General features: G+C 42.7%; 1 protein-coding gene across 1 annotated transcript; it reads right to left on the bottom strand.

Annotated features, from left to right (window-relative positions):
• Positions 1–1,101: 1,101 nt before the first annotated feature.
• col1a1a (collagen, type I, alpha 1a) lies at positions 1,102–23,752 on the bottom strand. Its single transcript, XM_062532750.1, has 51 exons — positions 23,548–23,752; positions 21,975–22,166; positions 21,457–21,479; positions 21,308–21,334; positions 20,725–20,817; positions 19,957–20,025; positions 19,266–19,310; positions 18,690–18,743; positions 18,046–18,099; positions 17,591–17,644; positions 17,316–17,369; positions 17,057–17,110; positions 16,917–16,961; positions 16,604–16,657; positions 16,198–16,242; positions 15,827–15,880; positions 15,034–15,132; positions 14,790–14,834; positions 14,561–14,659; positions 14,306–14,359; positions 13,869–13,976; positions 13,188–13,241; positions 12,862–12,960; positions 12,451–12,504; positions 11,939–12,037; positions 11,401–11,454; positions 11,228–11,281; positions 10,974–11,027; positions 10,804–10,857; positions 10,594–10,638; positions 10,365–10,463; positions 9,886–9,993; positions 9,427–9,534; positions 9,249–9,302; positions 8,991–9,044; positions 8,406–8,513; positions 7,682–7,735; positions 7,451–7,504; positions 7,178–7,339; positions 6,717–6,824; positions 6,397–6,504; positions 6,072–6,125; positions 5,843–5,950; positions 5,642–5,695; positions 5,212–5,319; positions 4,552–4,605; positions 4,047–4,154; positions 3,664–3,940; positions 3,167–3,357; positions 2,801–3,043; positions 1,102–2,471 (listed from the first exon to the last, which is right to left on the bottom strand). The coding sequence occupies exons 1-51, from the start codon at positions 23,627–23,629 to the stop codon at positions 2,325–2,327; spliced, it is 4,332 nt and encodes a 1,443-aa protein (XP_062388734.1). The 5' UTR covers positions 23,630–23,752; the 3' UTR covers positions 1,102–2,324.
• Between the last annotated feature and the right edge of the window lie 3,966 nt (positions 23,753–27,718).

The following is a 27,718-nucleotide window of genomic DNA, read 5'->3' as shown; positions in this document are numbered from 1 at the left end:
ATCAAAGCAAAGCAAAGCAAAGCAAACACAGCAATACGTTTTCATAACGGAAAACATCTGTGAATTGCAGTCCCTCTAATAGGCCTAAACTGCAAAATGGCCAATAACATTGTGAAGAATGGATAAAAGAAATGATTCAGTCAATAACAATAACAGCATATAACCATCATATTGACTGACTGATAAAATTCTTAACACGTAGGACCAGGAGGAAATCATTTTGGCTCCTACATTCTTAAACCAAACTATGCAGAAATCCATTAAGGTATGAAGACAACGGGCCCTTTGTTGGAGGCCCAAGGAGAGGAACCTAACACGACAGCACACCAAGCACTTCCAGAGGAGGAGAGGAGAAACGCCAGAGGTAGCTTACAGTTCGATTCAGTTCTATTTCTGAGTCTAAAGTTAAACAGCACAGCCTGGAAATATCGCTCGAAATCGACGTTTGATAAGCTCTATCTCTTCGGGTAAAATAAAAGATGAAACCATTTGATGCTTAGGCCGAAGAAGATCACGTGAATGCAGCAACAAAGTAGCATTAGTTCAGTAACATCCCGTGACGTCAATTACAGTGGACATGTTTACTTTCGCTAAGGATTTAAGACTTTGTTAAATTCAGTCGAATTTTCGTTTAACTGAAATTCGTACTTCTAAATGGACAAGTATCTCACCCCCACATTTGTCGGATTACACTTTGGATTTATACAAAGGATTGTACTTTTCAAATCATGGAGTTGAACAAGTTGAACAACTCTTCAAACGAAAAGAAAAAAAAGCTTGTGATACAGGTAAGCTCAGACAACCACTGCAGAGGGTCAATGTTCCAAATTAAGGTGGGCTTAAAGTACAGTACTACTAGCTGTGGTTTTCCGAACCTGAAATAAACTCATTGTACTGAAGCTATAGCCTAAGCATGTTATTGACTGAAAATGGTTTTAAACACTGACGGTCAAAGAAACAGGTACAATTGTAAGACAATTATTTCTGAGATTTTTTTTAATCTTCCTTTCAGTCAAAAAACAACTGTAACAGGTGCAAGCCGTGCTTCATTCAAGTCCTTTGGGCAGTGAAGGGATAAGTCAAGATCACATCTGACAAACATAAGGTCGACCACTTAACATGCTTTATTTCAGCATCCAAAATAATTAAAAACATCTCAAATTATTATACATATACAAAATAGGTACAGATCCTCTTGAGTTTTTTTTATCCCCCTATGGTGTGTCTGCTTCTCTCATGATAGTTGGACTTTCTCAGTTTGTTCCTGTTCTCATTTTCCTAAAACTTTTGTCAAAAACAAAAGAAAAGAAATACAAAAGGGCTAAAGGGTAATTGCCAAAGGCAATTGGACAACATAAAGAGGGGATGAAAAAGAAAAACAAAAGACAACAACCAAAAAGTGTCAAAAAAGGTGTTTGAAACAAAACAAAACAAAATAGGTTTGACAAATCCACCTGCTTATTCTACACTAACAAAGACTGTGTGCATCACAGCTGTAGTTTTTACCCCTAACCAAGGCTCAAGTTAAGCACAAACTTTAAAAAGATGGCATCTGTTACAACTGAACAGCAAGATCATTTGGTTTCTTAGCACCAAAGGCCCTGTAAGCAAGAATGTTAACAAAACATCACTTCCAAAAGCAGAATTCTAATACATCCCACTAACAAGGCCTCATATAGCACCAACACAGCTGTTATCTGCTCCTTTCAATCATACTTGCATCGTGTAAAATCTACCCTGGCGTTGTCTAATACTGGGTAAAGTTGATTTCTTGTCTGAGGTAGCCATTAGATTTCAAAATGAAGTTGAACCCCTGTCTCTACGGATGCTTGCCATGTGACTCGACAGAACAATGGTATTTTCCTTTGGTGGTTGCTTGTCCTGGAGGGTAGAACAACAAGACACTTTACAGTCGTTTTCCATATTTATTTAACACCTGAACATGGTACAAAGCATTGTTTTTTCTTTTTTTCATTGTCCTTCCGCAGTGGTAAAAAAAGTCACCTGTATCTGATGTTTTAATTCCAGGGGGGAGATTTTACGCTTTACAAGTATAAATTATTTTCTTGTTGCCAGTGAAACAAATGAGTCTTCTAAAGTGTCCTCGGTGTAGGTGTTCATGACATAGTGGTCCCAGGAAAAAAAAAATCTCGATAACACACGACCACTGTCTTCAGAAGCGCAGTTTTAAGCAAGTGGACCATTCTGACAGCCAAATCAAACTTGAGGGGTATTTTAATGCATAGGAAAAGGATTTAGAGAGATGACTGCTAGAAAAAACACACACACAAACACACAAACAATTTCAAGTCCAGATTTCTTTTTTACAAGAAGCAGACTGGGCCAATTTCAATGCCAAATTCCTGATCGGGTGCACCAACGTCCATAGGAGCGATGTCAATAATAGGCAGACGGGATGTTTTCGTTGTCTTGTAGTCGATGACTGTCTTGCCCCATGCACCAGTGTGCGACTGTGATGACAACAAAAACAAAGACAGTCAGTTCCTCAGGTAACTCAGATCTTTATAGGTAGCTCAGATCTTTTATGTAAAACCGGTTAATTCTTCATTGTTTTATCTTATTATGTGAAGACTCAACAAGCTTTACTAGAAATATTTTGTCTTCGTACGGTGGTCACCATTGTAGAAGAGATAACTCTACTGAACCAGTGTAGGACTACCTCCACATTTTATCTGAACAAGATATTTGCCACAAAGATTCTACTTTAAAGCCTCAGACACATTCATATACCAACAGGGAAAAAGGAAAGAGATAACTTTAAAAGGAACGAAGAACTCACCGTGCAGCTGTCCTCGACCACGCTGTATGTGAAGCGGCTGTTGCCCTCGGCTCTGACCTCGATCTCGTTGGAGCCTTGCAGGAGCAGAGCCTTCTTAAGATTGCCTGTTTGCTGATCCATGTAGGCAATGCTGTTCTTGCAGTGGTATGTGATGTTCTGGGAGGCCTCAGTGGCCATGAGGCGGAGGAAGGTGAGCTGAATGTTGACATCCTCAGGCTTGGATCCCTCACTGCCATACTCGAACTGATGGGAAGAAGGCATCAGAGGGTAGAATTACCAACAAACACTTGAATGTACAGGAAGTGGTATTCAGATGAAGCGGGATACAATTTGAACGATTGGATTAAATGGGGACAAGGATTTTACCTGGAAGCCCTCGGACATGGACTCGCTGAACCAGACGTGCTTCTTCTCCTTGATGTTCTTGCTTGTGTACCAGTTCTTCTTGGGAACGTCGGCCACAGATGGGTAGACGCAGGTCTCGCCAGTCTCCATGTTGCAGTAAACCTTGATGGAATCCTGAGTGCAGCCCTGGTCGGGGTCGATCCAGTACTCGCCTGGTTGGGGGACATGGGGCAATATAAGTGTTAGATTAAACTTTTTCATGCAAGTAGTGTGAGAAGTCATTTCAGGTACAACCATTATTTTGTCAGGTAGAAATATTGAATGAGAAAAAAAAAATCAATACTAATAATATTTTCTGTCAAAAATTAGTATTAGTAAATATAGTAAATGTTAACTTTTAAAACTAGCCTATATAAAAAAAACACTGGTTAAAAGATACTAGTAAATCACTATAATATGTGGTATTGTTCATGAAAGACCAAACAGTGTGCTCAATGAACTAGACCCCAGACACCTACCGCTCTTCCAGTCTGGGTGGCACATCTTCAGGTCGCGGCAAGTGCGGGCTGGGTTCTTCTTGGTGCCATCGGGGCTGCGGATGCTCTCGATCTGCTGGCTCAGGGACTTGAGGGTGGTGTCAACCTCCAGGTCGCGGTCGCGCATCACGTTGGCATCGTCGGCACGGAAACGGAAGGGATCGGGAGCCTTCTCTTGTGGCTGGGCAATGAAGCCGAGGTCGAATCCACCACCGGGGGCACCAGGAGGTCCAGGGGGTCCAGGAGGTCCGGGGGGACCCTAAAGAACAACAGGAAGGAAAGCAAAGTGCTTAGAGCAAGCAAGACTTGAAACCTCTTGTTATGAATGTTGGGGTGCACAGCAGAAGTGGCTGATGTTGACTTACAGCGGGTCCAAGTTCACCAGTGCGACCACGAGGTCCAGGGGGTCCAATTGGTCCAGGCAGACCGCTCATGCCATCCTTACCAGCGGATCCAGCAGATCCAGAAGGTCCCTAGGTGTTTGGAAGAGAGACACCAATATGATACCTAATTTCCCATTCAAGCTTGGTTGTCTGTCTTGTTCACTTGCCTTGACTATATCTACTATGATAAAGTGGGCCTAATTGGTATTAAGAGACATTTGTCTTGGATTACTTAAGTAGACTGCAACAATGCATTTATGATAAGTCAGCTGCAGTACTTTTATACCTGTAGTTTAGCTGCAAGCAATGATAGTCTTATCAAATACATTCTCCTGAAGACTACATAGCTGAGAGACTACATAGCATAGAGACATTTTTTTCTGTTCATTTACACTGCAAACATATCAATGTACATATCAATACTTCGGAAGTGCAGAAATAATAACAATGCTAAAACAAACTGTAACAATATACAACATATACATACTCTTGGTCCAGCGGGTCCAGAAGCACCAGCAGGTCCGGCCTCACCAGAAGATCCCTATTCACAAAAATAACAATTTACTCTCCGTACTGCAAGTGCAGTATAGTGACATATCTATTGTGCTAAGAAACAAACAGCTAGTACAGCTAGACAAGTGTGTCATAAAATACGACTATCAGAAGCATGAGACGAACATAGGTAATTGTCATTCAAAAGTCTGTTACACTTTTGAAGAGGGTTTCCCTCTTCAATCCATCAGAAGCTATGAGAATCCCAAAATCAGGACTAGAACATCCAGGATGTCAGTCAGTCATTAGAACATGAAAATGCATGTTATTAGCTGAGAGCATGGGGGAGTAGCAAGAGTGAGGAGCTAAGTTGAGATGTTTCAAACCACTGGCCTACTCCAGTGTGACTGGCAGGTATGTTGTAGCTATAACTAACTCATAGCACCACTACTACAGACAATTGCACTCTTTGATGCACTTATTACACTTATTGATGCACTTATTGTGGTTTTTAGTTGTTAGAAGTGCTCTAAAAAGCTTAAATGTTTTTACCATGTTGTAAGTCGCTTTGGTTAAAAAGCGTCAGCCAAATTAATGTAATGTAATGTAATGTAACTTGTTATCAGTGCAAGTGAAGGATTGCAAGTAGGCTTACAGGAGATCCAGGGGGTCCCTGCATGCCAGTGAATCCTCTGTGTCCCTTCATGCCTCTCTCTCCAGCCTCGCCGGCCTCTCCCTTGTCTCCACGAGCACCAGCAGGTCCCTGCCATGTACAGTATAGGAGGTGAAGTTAGTTAAATTCAATTGCACTCCAACAGCAGATTCAACAAAAAAAGATGTTCTCTACATGCTTAACTGAAACCAACATCTGAATACTTTAAAGCAAAGACTAAGAACTTTCCATGAATAGCAGAAATATTTATATACTGTAATGTTGTAAGATGTTATGAAGAAATCATGGTATCCATCAAATCTGGTTTTAGATCCTGAAGTGCATTTCCCAGATACAGTGAAATACACATTGGTTCCCAGAGTGGGATAGAGGTTAGACTACAGATGTTCAGGGAGAATGGAAGGGTACTTACAGAAGGTCCGCGAGGACCACCGGGGCCAGCAGCACCAGCAGGACCAGCAGGGCCCTGGAGATGGACAGATATAGGGAGAGAAAAGCAAATGTTAGGTAGGGTCCTACTCTGTCTTGTTCATTCTCTTGGAATTCAATACATTTTCAGTGTCTCCACTGGTCGGCCTAAGTCAGATGTGTTGTTGGCTTCGTGAGCACTCACAGACTCTCCACGGTCACCAGTCTTGCCAGCAGGTCCAACGGGTCCAGGAGCACCAGGGGGTCCAGGGGCACCAGGAGCTCCGGAAACACCGGTCTCACCGCGCTCTCCCTATGGTGGAACCAGGCAATGGGGGACAAGTTAGTGAAAAGAATAAGGTTCTGGTGTGGTACACTCATAGGTTTTGATGAAACTGTACAAAGCACAGCAGCCAAAGGAGTGACATTCTAACCTTGGGGCCAGCGGCACCATCACGTCCAGCAGCTCCCTCGTTTCCAGGGGCACCCTAGGAGAAACAGAGAAGAAGTGATTTTGAGTACTTGACTTTGTCCTTTTTCGTTTCTGACATTCGGCCTTTGTTGGGAGTGAACAGATGCGCTTTGACTTAATTTGGTCATTATTATCATTATTTTTCTGATGACTAAGAAATCCTCTCAGACTTGGTACTGGAAACTACTTCGTCCAAGTGAACCCCAACACTGCAAACAGATCTGAATCACACACTGAAAGGAGTGAAGTCCGAGTGAAGTCTTGGTGATATCAGACAGGATTCTCACCTCACGACCAGCCTCGCCAGGGGGTCCAGCAAGTCCTGCAGGTCCCATGGGTCCGGGAGGTCCACGCTCACCGCTAGGTCCACCAGCTCCCTGTTTGCCGAGCTCTCCCTAAAGCAGACAATGAAAAATGTGAGCGTTCAAGAAAACACCTTTGTTCTGATTGACACAAGGCATAAGGAAATGTGTGGAGAAACTAGGCTATATTTTAGGGAATGGTCTTCAATATCTTCCTGTATACCCAGAATTATGATAGAAGAAGCTACAGTGTTATCTGGTGGTATGCAGGTTTGACAAGTTACTTTGTTGAGGGAAATACTTACAATTGCTCCAGGAAGACCAGGGAAACCACGCTCGCCTCTCTGTCCAGGAAGACCAACAATACCACGGCTTCCAGCAAGACCCTGAGGTCCGGGGATACCTGGGGCTCCCTAAATAAATGAAACAGAGATCATGTTAGTTTCTTGAGCAATGACAGAGCTTATCATGTTAGCCACATACCAAAGAATGCAGATCAACTATGGAATAATGAAGGGCCAAAGGATGGATTTCTGTATTGGCATTTACACTGAGAAGTACTAATTTAGTCAGAAGTTTAGTTTGCTGGAACTTGTTGTATACGTGTGGTCCAAGGTTATATGACTATTGTGTGTTCTGAATGTCCTGACTGTTGACTATTGTCTGCAAGCTAAGCTGTCTTCCCTGTTTCGCAACACAACAGATTGAGCTGAGATTAGGTTAGATGTTGAGGTTAGAGGTTAGATGTTGTTTAAGAGGGACTTACATTGGGTCCGTCACCACCAGGGGCTCCCTTCTCTCCAGATGGGCCAGGGGGACCAGCAGCACCAAGCTCGCCAGGGCGACCAGCAGGTCCGGTGTCACCACGGTTACCCTTGGGTCCTTCCTTGCCAGCAGGTCCGGGAGGTCCAGCTGGGCCGTTGTTTCCCTGAAAAGTGATGAATGCCGGATGGGTTAATCAGGATTTTGATGGAACTTGTGAGCAACATGCTTTGTTTTTTTTATCGAGGTTGAGCACTGTTAGAAATGGTCTACTTACAGAGGGGCCGGGAGGTCCAACTCTACCGACAGCACCGGGGAATCCAGTAGCACCCTTGCATGGAATAAAAAAACAAACCAAGTTAAGTCAAACTCACAGACCCTGGTTGATGAAAAACATGTAGATATTATCCAGTGATGCATGAGATTGAGTGCCAAGAGTCTGGGCACACCTATTGTAATTGCAAGAAATATTTTTATTTTAAATTTGTTTTAAAATGGATATACTTACGGGAGGTCCAGCAGCACCACGGGCACCCTTAGATCCAGTAGCACCAACGGGACCCTGTGTAAACGTGAACATGTATTAATAAACAGGAGGTATAAATAATAGTCTAATATTAGTAGTGTTACTTGTGACTGTCTGACATATGCAGGAACTGTGTACAGATTCTTTTTTGAATCATAATTGCTTTGGTGTGCTAAAGTAAAAGTAGTTCAGTTAACCAGTGTGGAACATGACTATGTTGTTATTTGATTATTTATAGCTAAAATTAGCAAATTGGCTAATCAAAATTCAAGGCATAATCATCACACAGGCTATTAAGACATCCAGTCAACTGTTGTCTCAATTGCTAAGGTGAGGTACATAGACCACACCACGATCACCTGCACTGGATTATGACTATGACTACTGTATGCTGTAGTTGGCACTTAACACCTGCCAAATATTGTTTATACTTGATATTTCTGGCACACAGCTCAAAAGGAATGTCTTGTCCATGAAGGCTTCTGGTGTTTATCCTAACCACACAGGTGCACCACTGATTTGATCATAAGACTGATCCGTGTCTTCAAACACCTTGATTAGCAAGGTGGGTGTTTCTGCTAATGGATGAATCCCTGCACTTGCTCTGGAGATGCCTTATATGGTCAGACATGCCCACTCTTAACATGCCTGTTATTTTGGGCAAGTTGTTAGTGGGGTGGTGGCTGAGGTGAATGGAGTTGCCTACCTGAGGTCCAGGGGCACCAGTAGCTCCGGCAGGTCCGGGAGATCCAGCATCACCCTTGGAACCAGTGTCACCAGACTCTCCCTTGCCACCTGGCTGACCATCAGCACCCTGTATGGGGAGAAAGTGGAAAGAGACCAGAGTCAATAGGCAGCACAGTGATGCTTCATACAGCACAGTACCCAAGCACATGTCAGTAGGATATCATGTGGAAGGATGTTAAGGTGGACAGGCTTGCTGTGTGGGTGGGAGTGTGGGTAGCATTTGGGATTTGGCTTTTGGGGGCAGCCGTGGCCTACTGGTTAGGGCTTCGAGCTTATGACCAGAAGGTCGCCGGTTTGATCCCCGACAAGACCACGGCTGAAGTGCCCTTAAGCAAGGCACCTAACCCCTCACTGCTCCCCGAGCACTGCTAAATGAAGGCAACTCACTGCTCCGGGTTAGTGTGTTCACCTCACTGTGTGTTCACTGTGTGCTGTGTGTGTTCAGTAATTCACGGATGGGATGGGATAAATGTAGAGACTAAATTCCTTGTATAAGCAAGTATACATGGCCAATGCGCCTGATTTGATTTGATTTGATACTCACGGGAGGTCCAGCGAATCCAGCAGGTCCGGGAGGACCAGACTCTCCACGCTCACCCTAGCAAGAGAAGGAGCACGGGAGAGAGTTAGTCATATGAAGGGCTAACAGTCAAATGTTGTGCTCTGATACAGTAGCCTGGAGCACTATTACAAATAATGTCACGGATGATGACACTAATTCTTTTGGTCTTATTTTACTCTACTGCTGTTGACTATCAGCATAATTGTGTAATCTCTAGAAGAGTTTGTGAAATATACTCACAGGGGGTCCACGAGCACCAGTAGGTCCAGCAGGTCCAGAAGCACCACCCTCACCCTAAGTAGAATAAAAGAAGACTTGAAGTGCTAGCCCATGCTAAGGCAAACAACAGTGGTCAATCATGTATGTTAACGCACAGTTTTAAAGTTTACAATCAAAAGTGGGCTCAAAGGAGGCTCACCTTGTCACCAGGGGCACCAGCAGGGCCAGGGGGTCCAATAGGTCCGGTCATACCACGGGCGCCATCCTTACCAGTTACACCATCGGGTCCCTTGGCACCATGCTCACCCTATAAATGAAAAAAATCAATAAGCATAAGTACTCCAGGAACTATTCTACAGTTGTGTAGATCATTCAGGGTGAAAGCCACTCTGGACCCAGCTTCTGTCTTGGGTGCGGATGGTCTGACGTGACTGTCATGGTGGGCGATTTTGTCACTGACATTTACATTCAATCATGTCTTCTACTTCTGTCCACAGTGACTTATTAGGTAAGGCATAATGGAAGAACACTTCCATCACAGTGATAAAAGCCTAGGATTAGCTTTACTGTACATTGGTGAGGTAGGAATATGTCACCAAATCCCACAGTAATGTACTGAAGCAATCAATAATCTATCAAGATGCTCTGGTGGACTTACTCTCTCGCCCTTAAGTCCGGGGAGACCAGCAGCACCGCGCTCGCCGGGCATTCCCTGCAGTCCGGGGGCTCCTCCGGCGCCAGGGGCACCTGGAGCGCCAATATCACCCTGGCAACAGAGAAGAGAGGAGAGAAAATGGGATGAGTCATTTAGATGAGGATTCCTAACAATGCTTATGCGCTGGAGAGCTAGCATTGGCATTACTGCTTGCTTGAGTTGTCATCTATCTAGCTGTCTAAAAATTACACTTTGAAACTGTTGTAGTTAGTTATGGTCAAGACTAGGTAATTCAATGACATTATTATGTAGTTTTGACTGGGTGCATGGTCTGGTGATCTGAAGTTCACATTGTTCTCATCAGTGAGCTGCTGAGGCTATTTTGGCTGGAGTTGAGGCTGTCAACTTCTGGTTTAGCCTCTAATATTAGCAATACATTGACAGAGCGGAATTGATCGGTGCCACGGTCTTTGTGCCCATACCTTAGCACCATCGTTACCACCAGATCCGGGAGCACCACGAGGACCAGCAGGGCCAGCGGGTCCGTTGGCACCACGCTCACCGGGGAATCCTCTGTCGCCCTGAGGAAGACCAGACAAGAGCCATGAGCTTTTCGTTCAAGGATCCAGACAGCAAACAACAAAAAGATCCATAGATGCTGAGTGGATCAATTATCAGATAGATCTGTCTGATTGTGAGGGAAGTACTCACTCTGGATCCAGAGGGTCCAACAGCGCCAGCCTCACCAGGAAGACCCTATGAAGAGGAGAGGAATATTAGCATAGATTAGCATTTTTTAATAGATGGTGCTAACTTTCTCTTTAACTATCACCTGTCTTTTGTTTATAAGTAAGTTGATGTCACATCAAAGTTGACTGAGTTGATTGAACATTTATGTGTCCAGTCACTTGGGGCACTCACCTGCTCGCCAGCCTTGCCAGGCTCACCCATGGCACCCTGGGGTCCTGGGAGTCCCTGTAGTGAAGAGACAAAATGGAGGACCAAATAAGTCATTAAGTCTGTGATTTAACTTTTACAACACTCCCAAAGTATATCTAACTACTGAAGAGGGCAAAGGAGAGAACACCCACCTGGAATCCGGGGGGACCAGCAGCTCCCTGCTCACCTCTCTCTCCAGAAGGACCCTATTGGAACAGACAATGGAGAAGCGTTTTGTTAGAACACAATAGCATCCATAACTATTGGTAATAGTCAGTTACTTTTGTCCATGGTGGGATGTTGATGCATTTCAGTGTTGTGCCATTGAGTGTTTGCCAAAGTTGTATAGTAGCAGGAACAGGTTAACATAGAGCACTGTGGGATGGTGGGGCAGTATGTCACTTACTGAGGGGCCGGGGGCACCAGGAGCACCAACATCACCGTCTTTGCCAGTGGCACCCTATAGAACAACAGCAAGATCACCATAAGACATGAAGAAGACATTAATAAGGCCTGCATAATTATTAAGCCAATACATCAGTTAAGTTATGTGTTAAGTAGCTGAGTAAGAGAACTTACAACGGCGCCAACTGCTCCCTGCACTCCTCTCTCTCCAGGCTTGCCACCCTCACCCTGTCAAAGAAAAGAACATGTCAGCTCTGAGGACAATTACAACTAAGGCTGTCAAACTATTTTTTTTTTTTTTTAAAGACAACCACAAAAAGTTGCTGTGATTAATCTAGGATGTACTGTAGATCTAGACATGGAGACATGGAATTAATGCAGCATCAACAAGGAAGTATAAAATAAGGCAACAGATTCCCAATAAATCTGTGAATGTATATTAACATGAATTGTAATTGAATAGCTGGAAAAGCATACTTATTTTGCACCAAAAAAATAATATCAAATCTTAGTCCTGCATATTAAGTGCTGGTTAAATCTCAATACGATATATAATAGTCTGTGTAAATATAACAGAGTGGAAGAGAGAAACCACCAACACTAAGATGGAAAATTGAGAGGCAGAGTGGGTGAGAAAGAGAATGACCATGCCAAATTTTGGCTAGAATTTGGAATACATTTTGGAATGGTCATGAAATGTGTTGGTACTTACAGCAGCACCCTTGGGTCCGGGGAATCCCATGACACCAGGCTGACCTCTGGCTCCAACTGGGCCTGGGGGTCCGGGGCGGCCATCTTGTCCAGGGGCACCCTGTAAGATTCAGGATGAGATGAGAGCGAAATCCATGAGTCACAGAAGTTTTATTCCATAAAATGTCATTCAATAAACATCCTTATCTAACAATGCAAAGATCTGTCCATGGATTTACAAAGACTTTAAAATAATTCCTCACAGTACAAATTCTTATTCAAAATGTAAACAAATCTTTTGACATACTTTGAATTGTATGAGTACTCAATGCATACTCTGTATAACTATGTAGGATATGTTGAGTAGCTGGCTAGCCTTGTGTGCTTGTTGGTGAAACAAATGAGTCGGTTTCTGCATTTTAGCTGAAGTGTTGTTATGTGGAATAAGCTAACACTGAGAGGAAATAAGATGTCATTTAGCATGAGGTAGCTTGAGTAAAGTGGTTTCAAAAATGCCGTAGAGGATTTACTTACAGATGGTCCCAGCTTTCCGTCGGGTCCAGGGCTACCTGGGCTGCCAGTCATACCCTAAGAAGGGAAAGAAGCAGGAAAGGTCAAAACAAGGTCAAATGCTGTAGGAGTCACAAATAGTGTACAACGTGCATCATTCCCAAATGGCTGATAACTTTGCTATTCCTAAATCAATATCCCATGTGTGGGCATTAAAAAAGCAGTGCATTTCTCTAAGGGTGCTGTGGTTGTTATGGTTTAACTTTTTATTGTTTTACATTTACTTTCTCTTGCTATGTTAATTTTGGCAAATTATTACATTCATCTGAGCAACTGAAATTGTTTTTGAAGATCACAAACCCAATTAACATAAGACACTCTTTGATCTGTGCTCTGGAGACTTTGAACATTGAAATGTTCTGCTTATTCGCTCACCTTGGATCCGGGCATTCCAGGCTCGCCGTTGCGGCCAGACTCACCAGAAGAACCCTTAGGTCCAACAACTCCAGGGCCACCACGCTCACCAGTGGCTCCCTAGAGGCAAAGAGAGGAATAACAATGTCACCACCCTGAACTCAAGTGATCAGAAAATGATTAGGCTAGGACTAGACTAGGAAGACCTTCTGTCAGACACAATGTTTTTTCCGCCTTAATACAAAAGTACTTATTAGTCATCCATATTAAGATTTCAGATTATGCCATGTTATGCTTAATCAATAAATTAATCAATCAGTCTGTCAATTAAGTTTTCTGATTCTCACCTTGGGGCCAGCAGATCCATCAGCACCAGGGAAACCACGGCTTCCGGGGGCACCCTGTCAGAAAGGAATACAGATACATGTTAGTGCCATGACAAACGCACTACTGTAACATCTGAATCAAGAGATCCGGAATAAACCAGTGACAAGTTCATCTCAGCTGCAGCCACTGCAGATCCAAGGTGGCAATACTTGAAACAAGCCAATTAACCAAGGTCACAGGCTTTTTACAGTATAGTATGTGTGCATCAAGTAAAATGTCCTTGCTGCCTCATACTGGTAGTCAGTGATGTTTTAAGAAATGTTTTATGGGCCATGACCATGGTTTAAATTAAGACCATGTCATGAATCCATGTTTGTTTACCACCATCTCTATAGTCTCTTCCTTTTTGACTAACTACGATTCAGGCAAGTAATCCCCATATTTATTACTAGTTTTTCCCCAGCCCATTAACAGTAAGTTGAATTGTGTACATCTAACATTACCTTTCAGTAGGCTATTGCTAATGAACAAACTACTGTGTTGTCCAATCTCATGCCAATCAACAACTTTCAAAGATTATGTCAATTTGTGTTGTGAAGAGAAAACACACAGAACTGGACGTGGACGGGGATGAGGGGGGATGTCAGATGGGATGGAGAAAGACAGGGGGGTGATGAGAGGTGAGATTTGGGGTTACATACGCGCTCTCCAGGGGCTCCACGAGATCCAATAGCACCGGGCTCACCACGAGCTCCTCTCTTGCCCTCCTCACCAGCAGATCCGGGGGGTCCCTGGACTCCAGGAGCGCCCTATAGCCATAAGAGACAGACAGGGTTAGGGACTGCTGAGAGAGATACCAGATGGCTGACTAGTACTGTAGTATCTTAAAGTATATGTGCAGGTGCATGATGATTCTGCCAGGTGTGTCTTTGCCAGAGATGTGAAACGGTGAAGAAAGGTGTCAAATGAGTGTAATATAAGGGAGGGATTCCTTTATGCATTAATTAACTGAAAAAATGTTGTAGACAACTAATCACTAAAATAACGTTCATCGATAATTCATTTACATTTAGGTGTATAAGTGGATATGCGTTATGTGGTCAGTATTGTTAAATAGTGTTTGTGTAGAGATACTTACACCCTCTCCCTTGGCACCATGCTCTCCCTTAGCTCCGGGGGCACCAGCCTCACCCTGGTGTCAAAAAATGGATACATTCAGTTTACACATACAGTAGAATTGACATTTGTATCAAAAGCAAATACTAAAGTATGTGGGCGTGGCATTGACAATTATCCATTGAGCTAACTTAACTAAAAATACTCAAATTAGCCAATTTCATGTCAAATTTATTATTTTTCTGATGTATAATAACAGTGTGATAGGGACACTTACAGTGTTTCCCTTGGGTCCTGGGGCACCTTGTGCACCAGCGGCTCCGGGGGGACCACGAGGTCCGGGGAAGCCAGGAGCTCCAGCAACACCAGCAGCACCCTGTAGGGGGCAGCAGAGATTCAGTTACTCAACAGTGACTCCACTGCTTGGCAGAAGCTGTACAGTGATGTCCGAAATATGTCAAAATAAAGTCAGAAATGTCTTTAAAAGACTGAAATGGTTTACTCACAGGGGCACCCTTGGCACCGGCATTACCATCAGCTCCGTTGTTTCCCTGTCATAAAGAGAAGGCAAAAAGACAAAAAAAAAAAATGGCAGCAGCCAGGTTAGCAGTGGCTAAATGTGCAGCAAACTAATCAACACATTCCGCAGGTCACACACAGAGCAACATACAAGACAACAAAAGAAATATCCAAAAACAAAAACAACAACAAAAACAACAACAACAAAAAGGACATGTTATGTCCACTCACAGAAGGTCCGGCAGGGCCAGCAGGTCCGGGGTTTCCAGGCTCACCACGAGCTCCAGCAGGTCCCTCACCTCCACGGGCTCCCTGAGGGCCACCCTCTCCCTGTGGGGGTGAGAAGATACACAGTCAGGCTTGGGCTGAGAGTGTGAGACCATGACCTTACATGCCCTTGCTGTGACTCGTCTGAAGGAGCTGCCTAAAGGCAAATGCTACACACGCTGCAATGTGATGTACGGGGGATGTAGCGGGATGAAGGTAGATAATGAAGATAGATAATGATAGATAGATTTACATTATGAGCCTTTTATAACAGAGCCTTGGGCCAAAGAATGACCATTATGATTCAACATACTGTAAGGCTGTTTTTTTCTTCAGGCTTCTGGCAAGAATTGATGTTATCAAAGCCTCTTCATCCTCTAGCAATGATCAGCAAATCAAGCTCTCCACAAACAAAAATAACTTTTCCACTAACACAGATCGCAGTTGTGTCTGTGTTCAATATTTATAATACGTTTTCTGGGTACTTCTATGTAAAGATAGATTTAGACTTTATACATTTACTGGCTCAATTCAAAAAAATATATAATAATAATGTCAAGACTCCCTGTCAATTACCTGTACATGGTTTTCACAATGAAAACATCTGGCTAAGACTAAATACACTTAACTTTACATGCTGAATCCCACAAGATAGTTTTGGACTGACTGGCTACTCAGGCCTATCTTGGTGTGAGGGAAACTTTAGTGAAGGAGTAGGTTTTGGCAAATATTCTGTGATATGATCGTGATTGTTTACCTTGGCTCCAGGGCCACCGGGGAAACCGGGAGGACCAGCGGGACCAGTTGGGCCCTAAAAATGAAATAATAATAAAAAAGACAACAACAGTCAAAACATGAAAAATATGGAAAACATTTACACATTTACTTTCAGCTAACTAATTTTTGAGTATGATCTAATGTACGGTCCTCATTTACATTGAAAATCAGTTAACAGTACACTATTAATGAGCGTAAGTGTTAATACTTTTTGTAATGAAGAGGGAAGACATTATATGGCTCCATGCATAACATGTTTACAACAACAGTGAAAGAAATAATGAACTCTGACGTTTATAACATATTAATAACACATAGGACAAAAGATGTTGCTTTGATTGTAAAACTTACAGGAGGACCAGCAGCACCAGCAGCACCATCGTTACCACGAGCACCCTGCAAAACACAGCAATAACAGATGAATAACATTACATTAACATAAAGAGAACAAACAGTTGTGTATCTGAATTATGTATGGAACGCATAACTCTGGGAGTAGACAAAAATGTATTCAGTTAGAAAGTGTGGTCTGTGTAAACTTTCAGCTATTAGAACTACTGTAAAATAGTAAACTAACTGCTCATAAGGGCTTGGATTGATCACCAAATTTACTGGTCAATAATTAGTCCTTAATAAGTGTGGATATAAAGGCATCTTAAGAGAGTCTCTTTCAGGTCTGGAAAAAGATTTCAGTGGCGCTGAGCCATGGTTTCAACCAGTTTTCAAACAGTTTTTCGATTGTAAACATCATACTCACAGCAGCTCCAGAGGGACCGCTACGGCCTCTCTCGCCAGGCAGACCACGTGGGCCCTAAGAAGAGAGGAAAAGACAAAAGATATGTTCAACTTCAATTCACAGTGGTTTACTTCAATAACAGTTTGGATATTTTAAACTAAATATCAAACACTACTGTAATGTATTGTTGTCTATTTATATTAGCTAAGATGTGTATTTAACAACAGGAGTTAATGATGTTTGCAAAGTGACAGTGGAGTCAGGAGGGGGTCATCCGACTATGATCATGTCTGTGTGGGACAGGGTGAGGGAAAGATGAAGACAGATTACTCACCATTGCTCCGGGGGTTCCGTTCTCTCCAGCTGCACCACCCTCTCCCTGTATGCCAGAAAATGAAGATATTAAAAACACTGCATCATGGGAAATGTAGTGTATATGTAATAAGTCGGGGTGGGTCATTTTGCAGTACTCACCTTAGGTCCAGCAGGGCCAGAGTCTCCCTTGGCTCCATCAAGACCGCTGAATCCCTGAAAGAGATGGATAGCGGGAGATTAATCAGTGACCTCTGAAGAAAAACTATGGTCAGAGCTGTGCCACTTAGGCTCTTCTTAGCATCCCACAAAATCCTTGAGTTCCTACATAGAACCTCTTCCACATGACAAGCCGTTCATGGGCTTGATGGGTTTGTTACAGTATGTCGGGGTTCCCCCTGTTATGTAAAGAATTACTCACTCTGTGTCCCTTGATTCCAGGAAGTCCAGGGGTTCCGGGGAATCCACGAGCTCCCTGTACAGAGAGAGCATTTGGTTATCTTATTGTGATGTGCAATGAACGGTGCTAATTAAGTGGAACATAAATCTAATTCAAAATGGCATCCTTTAGTCATTTCCTATTGTCTGTACTATCTCTGTGATTGAGGGTAGATGTGAAGGTCTAAACAGAGTCACTGAAGTGTTATCAAAACAAAAAAAAATATATAATTTTTTTATTTTATAAATCTAAGTCACCTGAGGGCCAGTGGGTCCACGCTCACCACCACGACCAGGTTTGCCAGGCTCACCCTGAACAAGGAAAAAAGAAAGATGTTAAGAGGGCACAAATTAGGACCTAAATTAACACAAGCAGTTAGCACCAGGCCCTCTGCATTCCTGTATGAAAAACACTGAATAACCCATTTTGTTTATATCTTTGAAATGGTTCTAACTATGATCTGTCACATATCTATATTTTAGTAAACTATTGCCAGAAATGTCTTCACATAAAATGCTGTTATTGTCTAGATCTGATGCTGATTGAGCAGTCTGTTGTCAGTCTTACTTCTTCACAGCGAAGAGAACACAGAATCTACTGATAGCTTTGACGAATAGTATATCCTGGCATCTCTGTGGTTCTATTGCCAAGTATCTGGTTTATCTTGTGGTATGACATCAAATCGAGAATGTGTAGGCATAAAACAACTTACATCCTCTCCGTTCTTGCCAGGGGGGCCAGCAGCACCACGGGGACCCATGGAACCCTACATGAAACAAGACAAAACAAAAAGCCCTCAGTAAGAGACTATGTGTGTGAACTTTGAACTTTCCACATGTGTGTCAGCAGTATATATATATGTGTGTGTGTGTGTGTGTGTGTGTGTGTGTGTTTGTATATGATATGATGTATGTATGAATTGTGGATTTCTTAGCAGTTGCACCTTTAATTATATGATTGTTTTTATATTAGCATTAGCTAACATTAAAGTCTAGGTCACAGGGTCAAAGGTCAAAGTTCATGTAAGTGACCTTTTAAGAAATGTCTGAACATTCCAGGATTCTGATATCATGAAAATCATATCATGAGATGTAAAAGAAAATCGCAATTTAAAAATCCAATGCTGCTGTTTTCCCCTATTTAAACCTAGCGTTTGCTAGAGTTGCTTAGAAGGAAAATGTCCGTTCTCTTGTTCGCCCAGTACAGGCGAACATGCATGTGCAAGGATACAAGGACGTTTATTTGTCACATGCATATGATTACTAATGCAAAGAAAATGCAGTGAAATTGTCAGAATGTGTGTGTGAATGCCGTTTTGCGTGGTGTGTGTTTTTGTGTATCAGTGTGTGTACTCACAGGAGCACCAGCCTCGCCAGGCTCACCAGGGGGGCCAGTGAAACCCTGAGGTCCCTGTAAGGAGGCAAAGAGGTCAGAGGTCAGATTTCCGGCATCGCCAAAAGCGCTCACTAAAGGTACATCATAGAAAACAACACTGCGTGTTGTGTGTGTTCACTAATTCACAAATTGGGATAAATGCAGAGACCGAATTTCCCTCGCGATATCAAAAAAGTATACATACTTATATTTACAAGTAAGATCCAACAAAAGATCAACTGCCAGTATTTATTGTTAACATTCTTTGAAATCTGCTTTATAAATGCAGTAAAATAGACTAGTGTAATAATACTTATTATTGGACAAAATTGTATGGAAACACAACTAATCCAGTCTTGGCTGCAATAGACATCATGTGCCGTTGGCTACATGCTGGAGTGCTTGCTTTATAATCAGCAGCACGCCATCAACCACACTGCAAGTCCCAAGCAGGAGACTCACTGGTTGACCTCATGGTGGGCTCAACTCCAAAACCTCTGGTAAAGGCACAAGAAAAGGAGGAGAAGACAGGCAGACAAAAAAAGAGGAAATACTTACGCTGTTACCGGGAGGTCCAGGGGGACCACGGGGACCCATTGGGCCCTGGAGAGAAAAAGGCAAAAGAAAAACGTTTCAAAAAGTGTTGCAACATGATCTTATTTTAGCATTATATGTGATGCATGTCTGTATAACATGCCAAAAAGTTATACAAGTTATACTGTAAAAGTAATGTTCAGTACAAGTGACCTCCAGGTGACTCAGGTCAAATTAAAGTCATAAATAGGTCAACAAAGTTCACCCATTATGTATAGCTGACCTTGGGTTGACCTTGTATTGGTTATCAACACAGTCTCAAATGTCAAGTCTCTATGGGCTGTCATGAATGTCTCATCTTCCTACAAGGCCTGCTAGGGCAGCTAAGTGAAAAGTGTATCTGTGCTTATGCATGAACACTGAATGTGTGTGTTCGAGTGGTGTGTGTATTGTGTGATGAACCATTGGCCCATACTGTTCTTAGAAACGGAAGGTGAGTGTGTGTGCTTGTGTGAAGTGCAGCTACGTGTTGTCACATATAGCGTATGTGTCGTTGTACTGCAGGCTCATTCTTTTGATCAGGAATGAACAGTGACACTGTGTGTTTGTGTAGTCTGTGTCACTGTAATGTCGTATTGGCCCATACTGGCCCATACAGAAATTAACAGTGTATCGGTGTGCTAGTGAGGAGTGAGGGCTGCATGTATTGTCGTACCATTGGGCCAGGGATGGGCATACCGCCAGACTTATCATCGAATCCACCAGACATCTGAGGAGCAAAGTTCTGTGGGAAACAAGGGTTAAGGGGGTCAGTAATGCTTTAAGAGTTTTAAAACAGGTGTCAGTATAGCCATACTTGCCACAACCACAATGTATGCTTCTAAGAGCAGCTTCTGCACTTGGTGTGTGAGTTGTGTGGATTTCCAAGCAGCTATGCTAACCAATGTGTTCAATGTGACTAGAGGTTACAGAGGTGATGGAATGTGTCAACAGATTTTGAACTAGATTACAGACCGAGAGAGAAAGAACAGATGTTGCCCTGTCCCATTTCCTGGTTTGATTTCCAAAGGAGTGTTAACGTATTACCTTACTTTGTCAGTGTGCGGAGAGACATAAGACTGGCTCTCACCATGATAAATGAAGTCAGCAGCTATAGATACACAGACCTAATTCTGTGTCATGTATAGAGAAGCAGCAACCTAACAGGCTGTGGGTCAGCATGCTCTCTTCTAGGTGAGATGACCAGAGCGCTGTCCAGGACTCTGGTGCTGAACTGAACTCTGTTCTCTAACCTGCACCAGCTCTTGAGCATCTGCTTACAGTCCCTGAGGCTTTGGTCTACTGGCAGCATGAGTGACCAAGGTGTGCAAATTCTTGGGTGGGGGGGGGGGGGGGGGGTGGGGGGGGAGTTATAGGGCTAACCTCTGACCTCTAGGGTTTTTGGGGTCAATCTTTTTGTATCTGGGAGAGAGAGTTGACTTACTCCGCCGAGGCCGGGAGGTCCAGGTGGGCCTGGGGGTCCGGGAAGGCCGGGCTGGCCGGGGATGCCATCGTTTCCGGGGTAACCGGCGGGGCCCTGTTTTAGAAGTAGAGATGAGGGGAATTTCTTAGAGATTTGTTGGATGTTTGGAGTCAAGTAGCCTCCTCAACTGTTTACCATTGATAAATGGCAGTCAATCTGCTAATACATTGTTATTATACAGATTTGATATATAGAGAATACATCATAATATGATATCTCCGCTTATTCATAGGATGTGTATGTATTATCTATCTGGATGATTAGCCAAAATACCCCAAAAGTACCCCAGTACCCCAAAATACCCCCTAAAGTACCCCAATACTGAAACACCAAAAAGCTCAACTATTTTGTCAACAGTGTAACAATTTTGGAAATGATCATTTGACTCTGATGGTCTGATCTCTTTCAATAAACACCTCCATAAAAGCATAACATTGTGGTGTTCCAACTTCAATGAACACAGTCTAAGCAAAACATCCCAATACAGCCATACATATCTAAATGAAAATGGAAAGCATGCTTGAAGTGAAGAGGAGAAACCTACTCTGTCTCCCTTGGGTCCACGGGGTCCCTATGTAGATGAAAATACAGCATTTAATCATATAATAATCAATATGTAATCAATAATGATAATGTCAATAATAATATGGGTGAAGCATTACATAATAAATCATTCATAAAGAAGCTAATTACCTCAACGGTTCCCTGGCCTTGACCTATAAAAATAACAGAGAAAAAAAAAAGTCATGATCTCAAATCACAGAGAAAGTTGTCAGTATTTCCTCTCTCCGGGCATTATTCTGATGCTGTAACTCTAATTTATTAGTTGCATTTTGTTGTATTTTTGCTCCATTTATTCTACTGTAAACCCAGTAAATTGTCCCATATAATGGCCTATGTTGCCACTATAGGCCTAACGGAAAAACAAACAACGATAAATAAATAAACAAATAAACAAATAAATAAATCAACAACACAAAACAGACTTGGCCCAAGCCATTATGTATAATCCCATTGGAAAAGATGGCTGACGAGGGGCAGAGGATGACAGATAACGATTAATATCCAGGTCCTCCCATGGTAGGTTATCCATGAACGTTACTCCACCGAGAAACGGCAATGATTCGGCTTGATATGCTGAGCCTCTCCCAAAAAAAATCATAAGCCTACAATTGTGGGCCATGTAGGTCAGGTGCGGTCAGGATTCGTACCGTCGTCGGGGCAAATAGGGCAGCACTCGTCGTGTGGGATCACTGGATTGGGGCAGTCGACAACTTCTTCGCAGATGACTTCATCGCACATAACGGTGCCGCTGTCGCACACGCAGATTTGGCATGGTTCGGGTTTCCAGACGTCCCTGTCATTGTAGACTTGACCGTCCAACGTGCAGCTCACGCCCGTGCCTATAATGAGAAGGAGCACAAAAATTGTTTAGCTTGAGAGTGGAACTTCTGAACATTTCTTCATAAACTTCATTCCTAACACTTTGAAATGTATAGTAGGCTAACCTATCACAATCTGGTTCTATCCGTTGCCAGAGTGGCTATGGCTGGAATTTACAAAATATTGGAGTGTGTTATCTCATGACTGTTGATTTTCTGTATAGAACATCATTAAAATGCCTGTATAGGCCTACAGGTAGCCAATAGCATATTTGACTCGTAGGCTAGCCTACTGTAGTAGGCTAGAGGTGGAGGAAATTCAATGTCTGGTTCAGGCCTATGCAGGTCCTAAAAAAGAAGGCCTGGGCCTAGTTCCACGTCGTCTATGATTAAATAATTGAATACTGTCAGCCTGGCAGTGATCTACGTTTTTCCTTTGATGGAAAGTCTGAAATGTCTGCATGTGTTTTCAATTATCGTGGAAAAAATGAGGGGGGCGGAGCGAATCCTTGTGAAACGATATTCCCAACATGATGCACTTCATGTAATATCCACCGGGTGGCGCAAGTACACCACTAATATGTCTTAGTTTACAGACAGATGTTAAAGCCATATCAGGCGTGGAGATGAGGGCTCCTCCAACAAAGCATCGATGTCTATAACAAACTGACCGAGCGTTTTCGTGTTGTTCATTAAAGTTTTGCAAACGTTCTACCTTAGCACTCCGTTTATATTCAAGTTGTTGCCTAGTTTTCCATCCATCCAAACCCAAATTACCAGGTCAGGTGGATGCAGTAGCAATGTAGCCTACAAAAAAATCTGTGTTAATATCTCTAAGCCATCAAAGTTACGAGCTGTCTTTCTTGAACTTATTATGCTTGACTGGATAAAGAAATTCCCCCCAAATGTACCCTGACACCCTGTCGAATGTCAGTATCTTCTAAGAATTAAATAAATCTGAAGTGCACTGTTGGATTGTTTGTCCTCCTAACGTCTATCTCCATGTCCAACTCTTCACAGCTGTGAAAACGTAGCTCGGGGACATCAAATAGCGCGAGGAGACCAGGGCCCCGAAACCTGTGCCAACTTGCCTCTAAGTACTCGCGCATGCATGTGCAGTAAAAGAAAAAGGCCCATCCAAGGCAAACGAACGTTCTATCCAAAAATACACGCACACACACATCTCTGTAACATAACGAAATAAAGTGCTTATTGGTGGAGGAGAGCAAGAGGATGACTGGGACAATAGGATACAGATGCGCACCGGGTCACCCTGACAAGAGCAGACCCTTTTCTTTTTAGAAGTCCCTCAGTCCGTACGATTATCACTTGTATTCCCTGTTTCTGAGAAGCACCATCAAGCTTTCATCCACAACAGGAGTCTCAAAAAAAGTTTACTCACGATCGTCCTCGCCTTGTCCTCTTGCCAACAGCACTGTTGCGCTAAGCAACAGCGCCAACCGAATATCCACAAAGCTGAACATGTCTAAATATTAGACATGTAGACTCTTTGAGGCAAGAGAAGTTCTTTTTTGTCCCCCTTTAGAGTCCAATCATACGAGGTAGGGTCCGGTCTTCTGTAACTCCAATCCAGACCCCTACAGAAACTCCCTACTGCCTTAACCAACTTTTTCCCCAAGCTTTTATACTCCAAAGTTTTGGGGAGGTGCTGGATGCAGTGCATAGCTCGAACATGTTCACGTTTAAGTGGAGTGAGTCCCTCCTTCCACCGACCGGGGGCTGTCTCAGGAACTTTTTCACCCCTAGCATCTTAGGAAACTTGATCTCAGAATGAAAAGGTGGCGGATCTGTCTAAAACCCATCTAATCGTTTATTTCAAACCAACAGCAACACAAGGCACCCTCGCCGACCGATGGCAAGCAAGGCCTGTAACTTTATTTTGGCTGCTAATATCCTAACTGATAGGCTACTAATAATTTGTTGCGTTTTGTGAGCATGCAGGATACATTTGATTAAGTATTATAATGTCGACGTGGTAGGCCTACCTTTGTAATTGCTGCAATGAATACATGTGTTGTAATTGCTAAATAAATGTGTTTTAATCCTAAAGTACATAAGATAAGTGCGCCTTTATTGTCAGATGCCTTTGGAGTTTATTCAGGTGTTTTCATTTGGATAATATGTTCACGGATGAAATGCTTGTTTTGTTATAATTTATTCAACACAATATTTAAATTGAGAATATCTCAGAGAGCATACTTACTGTATGTCATTCTGCTGACTTATGTCATAGCTTAGTTACAACTGTCAAATTGATGGAGAGATGTAGGGGGAATGTAGGGGAATGCTTCTGCTGGATTGTTTTATTTATTTGCAGAGGAAACAGTTTGGCTAAATGTTCTCCAATAGATAAACTAATGAAATAACTGTTTCAGAGCGTAATACTATACGTCCTCGCAGGCTGATACGTGGACTGCCGCGTAGGAAAATAGATGTGTGCCAGTGGTGCTTTCATCTTGGCCATTATCCACCACAGGTCGTCTGAGGAGACTACCGGTGATTAGAGGAAGATAGGTTACTACACAGGCTATTAAGGACTCCGCTCTCTTCAGCTCTGTGGAACTAAGTAATTTCCCCTTTATAATTGTCCTCTCCCGAGAAATTGTGGCAGTCATTTAGATGCGTATTCAACATACAGGTGGACGCTATATCGGTTTGGATAGTACAACGCGGTTTGCTGCAAGAGCTCTTAATTTTACTCTAGCAGAAGCAGGTGACTTCGAATATCAGCCAGGGCCCTCTACTCCTAAATAATATGTTGTTATAAATTGTGCTTGATTGCATGTAGCCTAGGCTATTATAGGCTCTGTCGCTGCAGCAAATATTGCACGGACTGTTAGAGACCATTTCGAAGCTAAGTCGTGTAATGACTTTGTTGCATATTTTACGTTAGATAGTAAGCCTCAGACAGCCTATAATGAAAACAATGAAAGACTATTTGGCGGCCATTGACTTGTCCACAGACACGTTGCAGATTGGATGAGCATGTGCCCAATCAGATCATCAGGACTTTTCCGTATTGCTTTTTTTTTTTTTTTTTTTAAGAGAATGACGATGAGAGGAACGCGCAGGACTTGCCACCTCACCAAATACATCTCTCTCTCTCTCCCTCTCCCTCTCCCTCTCTCTCTCTCTCTCAGTCTCTCTCTCTCTCTCTCACTCACTGCAGGTTAAGTAATGCAGTCCTCAACAGTTTGAAATAATCCTCATAAACAAGCATACAGTATTGGTGGGTGTATCAGTTTGTCTGTCTGGGTAGTGTCCCATGTACAGTATGGCCACTTTGACTAAAATGATCTGGGTTACAGGATCCACCTGGCATTGAGGCAACCACCACACACCAGTGATGCGTGTGATACCTTAATGCCAGACTAAACCGGTAATATGCCGGTAATAAACATGTAGTTCCCCACCAGACTCTAACACTATAGATAGTGTATAGGCGAATCAGACTGGTTTGCTCTCTGTGTAGGGTATTTTAACATCTAGATAAGATTACATGATGCATTGTGGAGAGTTTGTCTTCATGGGTACAAAGCTGTGTTTTACATATAGACTTGACCTTGGCATACAAAAGTGCAAACCACAACCCTGTCATACCTTTCTGCAAAGGAGGCTTGAACATACAGTATGGCCATGCCTCACAATCCCATCGATTCTTGTGGTTGAAAACATGCATTCAAATGAAATAAAATCATAATTCACTGTATTTTGAGTGACTTTGACAAGACTTTGTTTTCCCATATAATTTTAGTTAAATGTGCATGTCACAACTATGTATGCATTCCCTCACCCTGATGGTGCTTGAAATGGCATGTAAATCAATGGTCTTTAATTGGTGTGTATAACAGCGGAAAGGGCTGTTTAGAAAGATTCTTTGAATGCCTTTGGAGGGCTCCTTTCATGCCCGTCCAGTAGACCTTTGCAAGGCCTTTGCTTAGGCCAACAGACTGAAATAGCAACGTGTTAGGAAAGATTACCAGAAACAGGGTAATGAGGCATTTGTTAAATCTAAATATGAATAGAAATGAGTGGTTTGCATCTGTTGCCTAAATTGTATTTATGCAGGCCTTTAAAAAGATACATCCAATTGGGTCACAAGTCCAGTTATGTAATGCATGGTCTCTCCTGTATTCAAATAGTTTGAATCAAAGGGTCCTCTGAGTCAGTCTCTTTTATTGAACTGGGAAGGATACTTTAAATGAATTAGCCCACCATTAGATTAATTGAAGCAAGCTCTGTGTGTGCCCCAGGTAACAAATCCTATACGTGTAGGGCCACCTTGTCTGGAAAATAATTGGTGGGTGTTTAGAAGGGAAGCAAACACATGATTTATAATGGCCAATCGAATGATGAAATTCATTCTGAGTCTTGAAACATGTACCGTTTAATGGATTTTACTGGATATGTGAGGCATTTAACTATCATTTCATAATGAGAAAGTCTTAATTAAAGTCTTTCCAGGAAGGAGTTTCATGTCAACATTCAATCATAGACCATTGGATCACAAGTATATATTTTTTCCGTTGCCTCTTTTTCAACAGGTCTTAATAAGCTATTTGTGAATTTTGTAACCAAGTGCTTAGTGTGGTGGTAAGAAGTTGATGGGCGGGTGTCACTCAGTGAAACAGGTGTGAAGTCCAGGAGTCTTCTGCTGAAAATACCAACTTCTCTTCTCACCGCGCCCCCGGCAGCTGTTGCCTTCTGGGAACACATCCTCTTTAAAGGTCCATTCTCATTTTGTGTGTGTGTGTGTGTGTGTGTGTGTGTGTGTGTGTGTGTGTGTGGGGGGGGGGTGAGACAGAGGGAGGGTGGGGGCAACTTTAATGGTCAGGTGAGTGAGGGGAGTTTAAGAAGCAAAATATTATTTTGACCTGGATAATTATCATAAATCATGAATTATTAGTTCTTGGTCATCATAGAGGTCCACTCTCATCCCCGATCTCACTGTAAACATATAGGCTAGCAATGCTGTATGCACCATATTTGGGTAAGTCAAGCAGGGCCCTGATAAGATGTCAGTCAGTCTGACATAACCTACCATTTCACCACCCCAGCGTCTTCGTTCCATTCCATTCTGCTGGATCTAAACTGTAATTGAACAAATTGCTACCGTTTTTGCACTTACATGTATCTGTGTGAAGCAGTGGTGAATGGACAAATCCTGGCTGGGAGCTTTGTCTCCGTAAATTGAGAGGTGCCTCTGCTGGTGACATTGTTGAACGAGTGACAGGGTTCACTGCTAGTCTTGATCATGGTTTCACAGAAATGACTGAGCTAGAAATGTGTTCTAAAGTTCTGATCTTTCAGCCTATGCCTATAGGTTTACCTTACTCTGTCCCTCCAGGATTATGTATGCAGTCATACATTTTTTTACATATTCACAGGTAAATATTTCCCCCACAGCAATATTTCTGCAAAAAAGATGCCGTTTTAACCATAATTTCGATAAAGTTCCGGACACAAATTCAATCCCTTTTGGTTGCAGCAACCACAACAAAATCTTGCTATTGATTTTGGGGTGAGTGTCTATATGTGTATTCCTCTGTATC

The sequence above is a fragment of the Sardina pilchardus genome, chromosome 3 (assembly GCF_963854185.1).
Source record: "Sardina pilchardus chromosome 3, fSarPil1.1, whole genome shotgun sequence".
NCBI classification, from domain to species: Eukaryota; Metazoa; Chordata; class Actinopteri; order Clupeiformes; family Clupeidae; genus Sardina; species Sardina pilchardus.
The sequence above is the reverse complement of the archived record's forward strand: the minus strand, read 5'-3'. Positions and strand labels throughout refer to the sequence as shown.

What these genes read in the sequence shown, in the direction of transcription:
- col1a1a (XM_062532750.1), bottom strand. Translation starts at nt 23,629, where the DNA reads ATGTTCAGCTTTGTGGATATTCGGTTGGCGCTGTTGCTTAGCGCAACA. An exon ending in ACGGAACCCCCGGAGCAATG is followed by an intron (nt 16,658 to 16,916) that starts GTGAGTAATCTG and finishes CTCTCTTCTTAG; the next exon opens with GGCCCACGTGGTCTGCCTGG. An exon ending in CTGGCCCTGCCGGACCTTCT is followed by an intron (nt 14,835 to 15,033) that starts GTGAGTGGACAT and finishes TCTTTATGACAG; the next exon opens with GGAAACAACGGAGCTGATGG.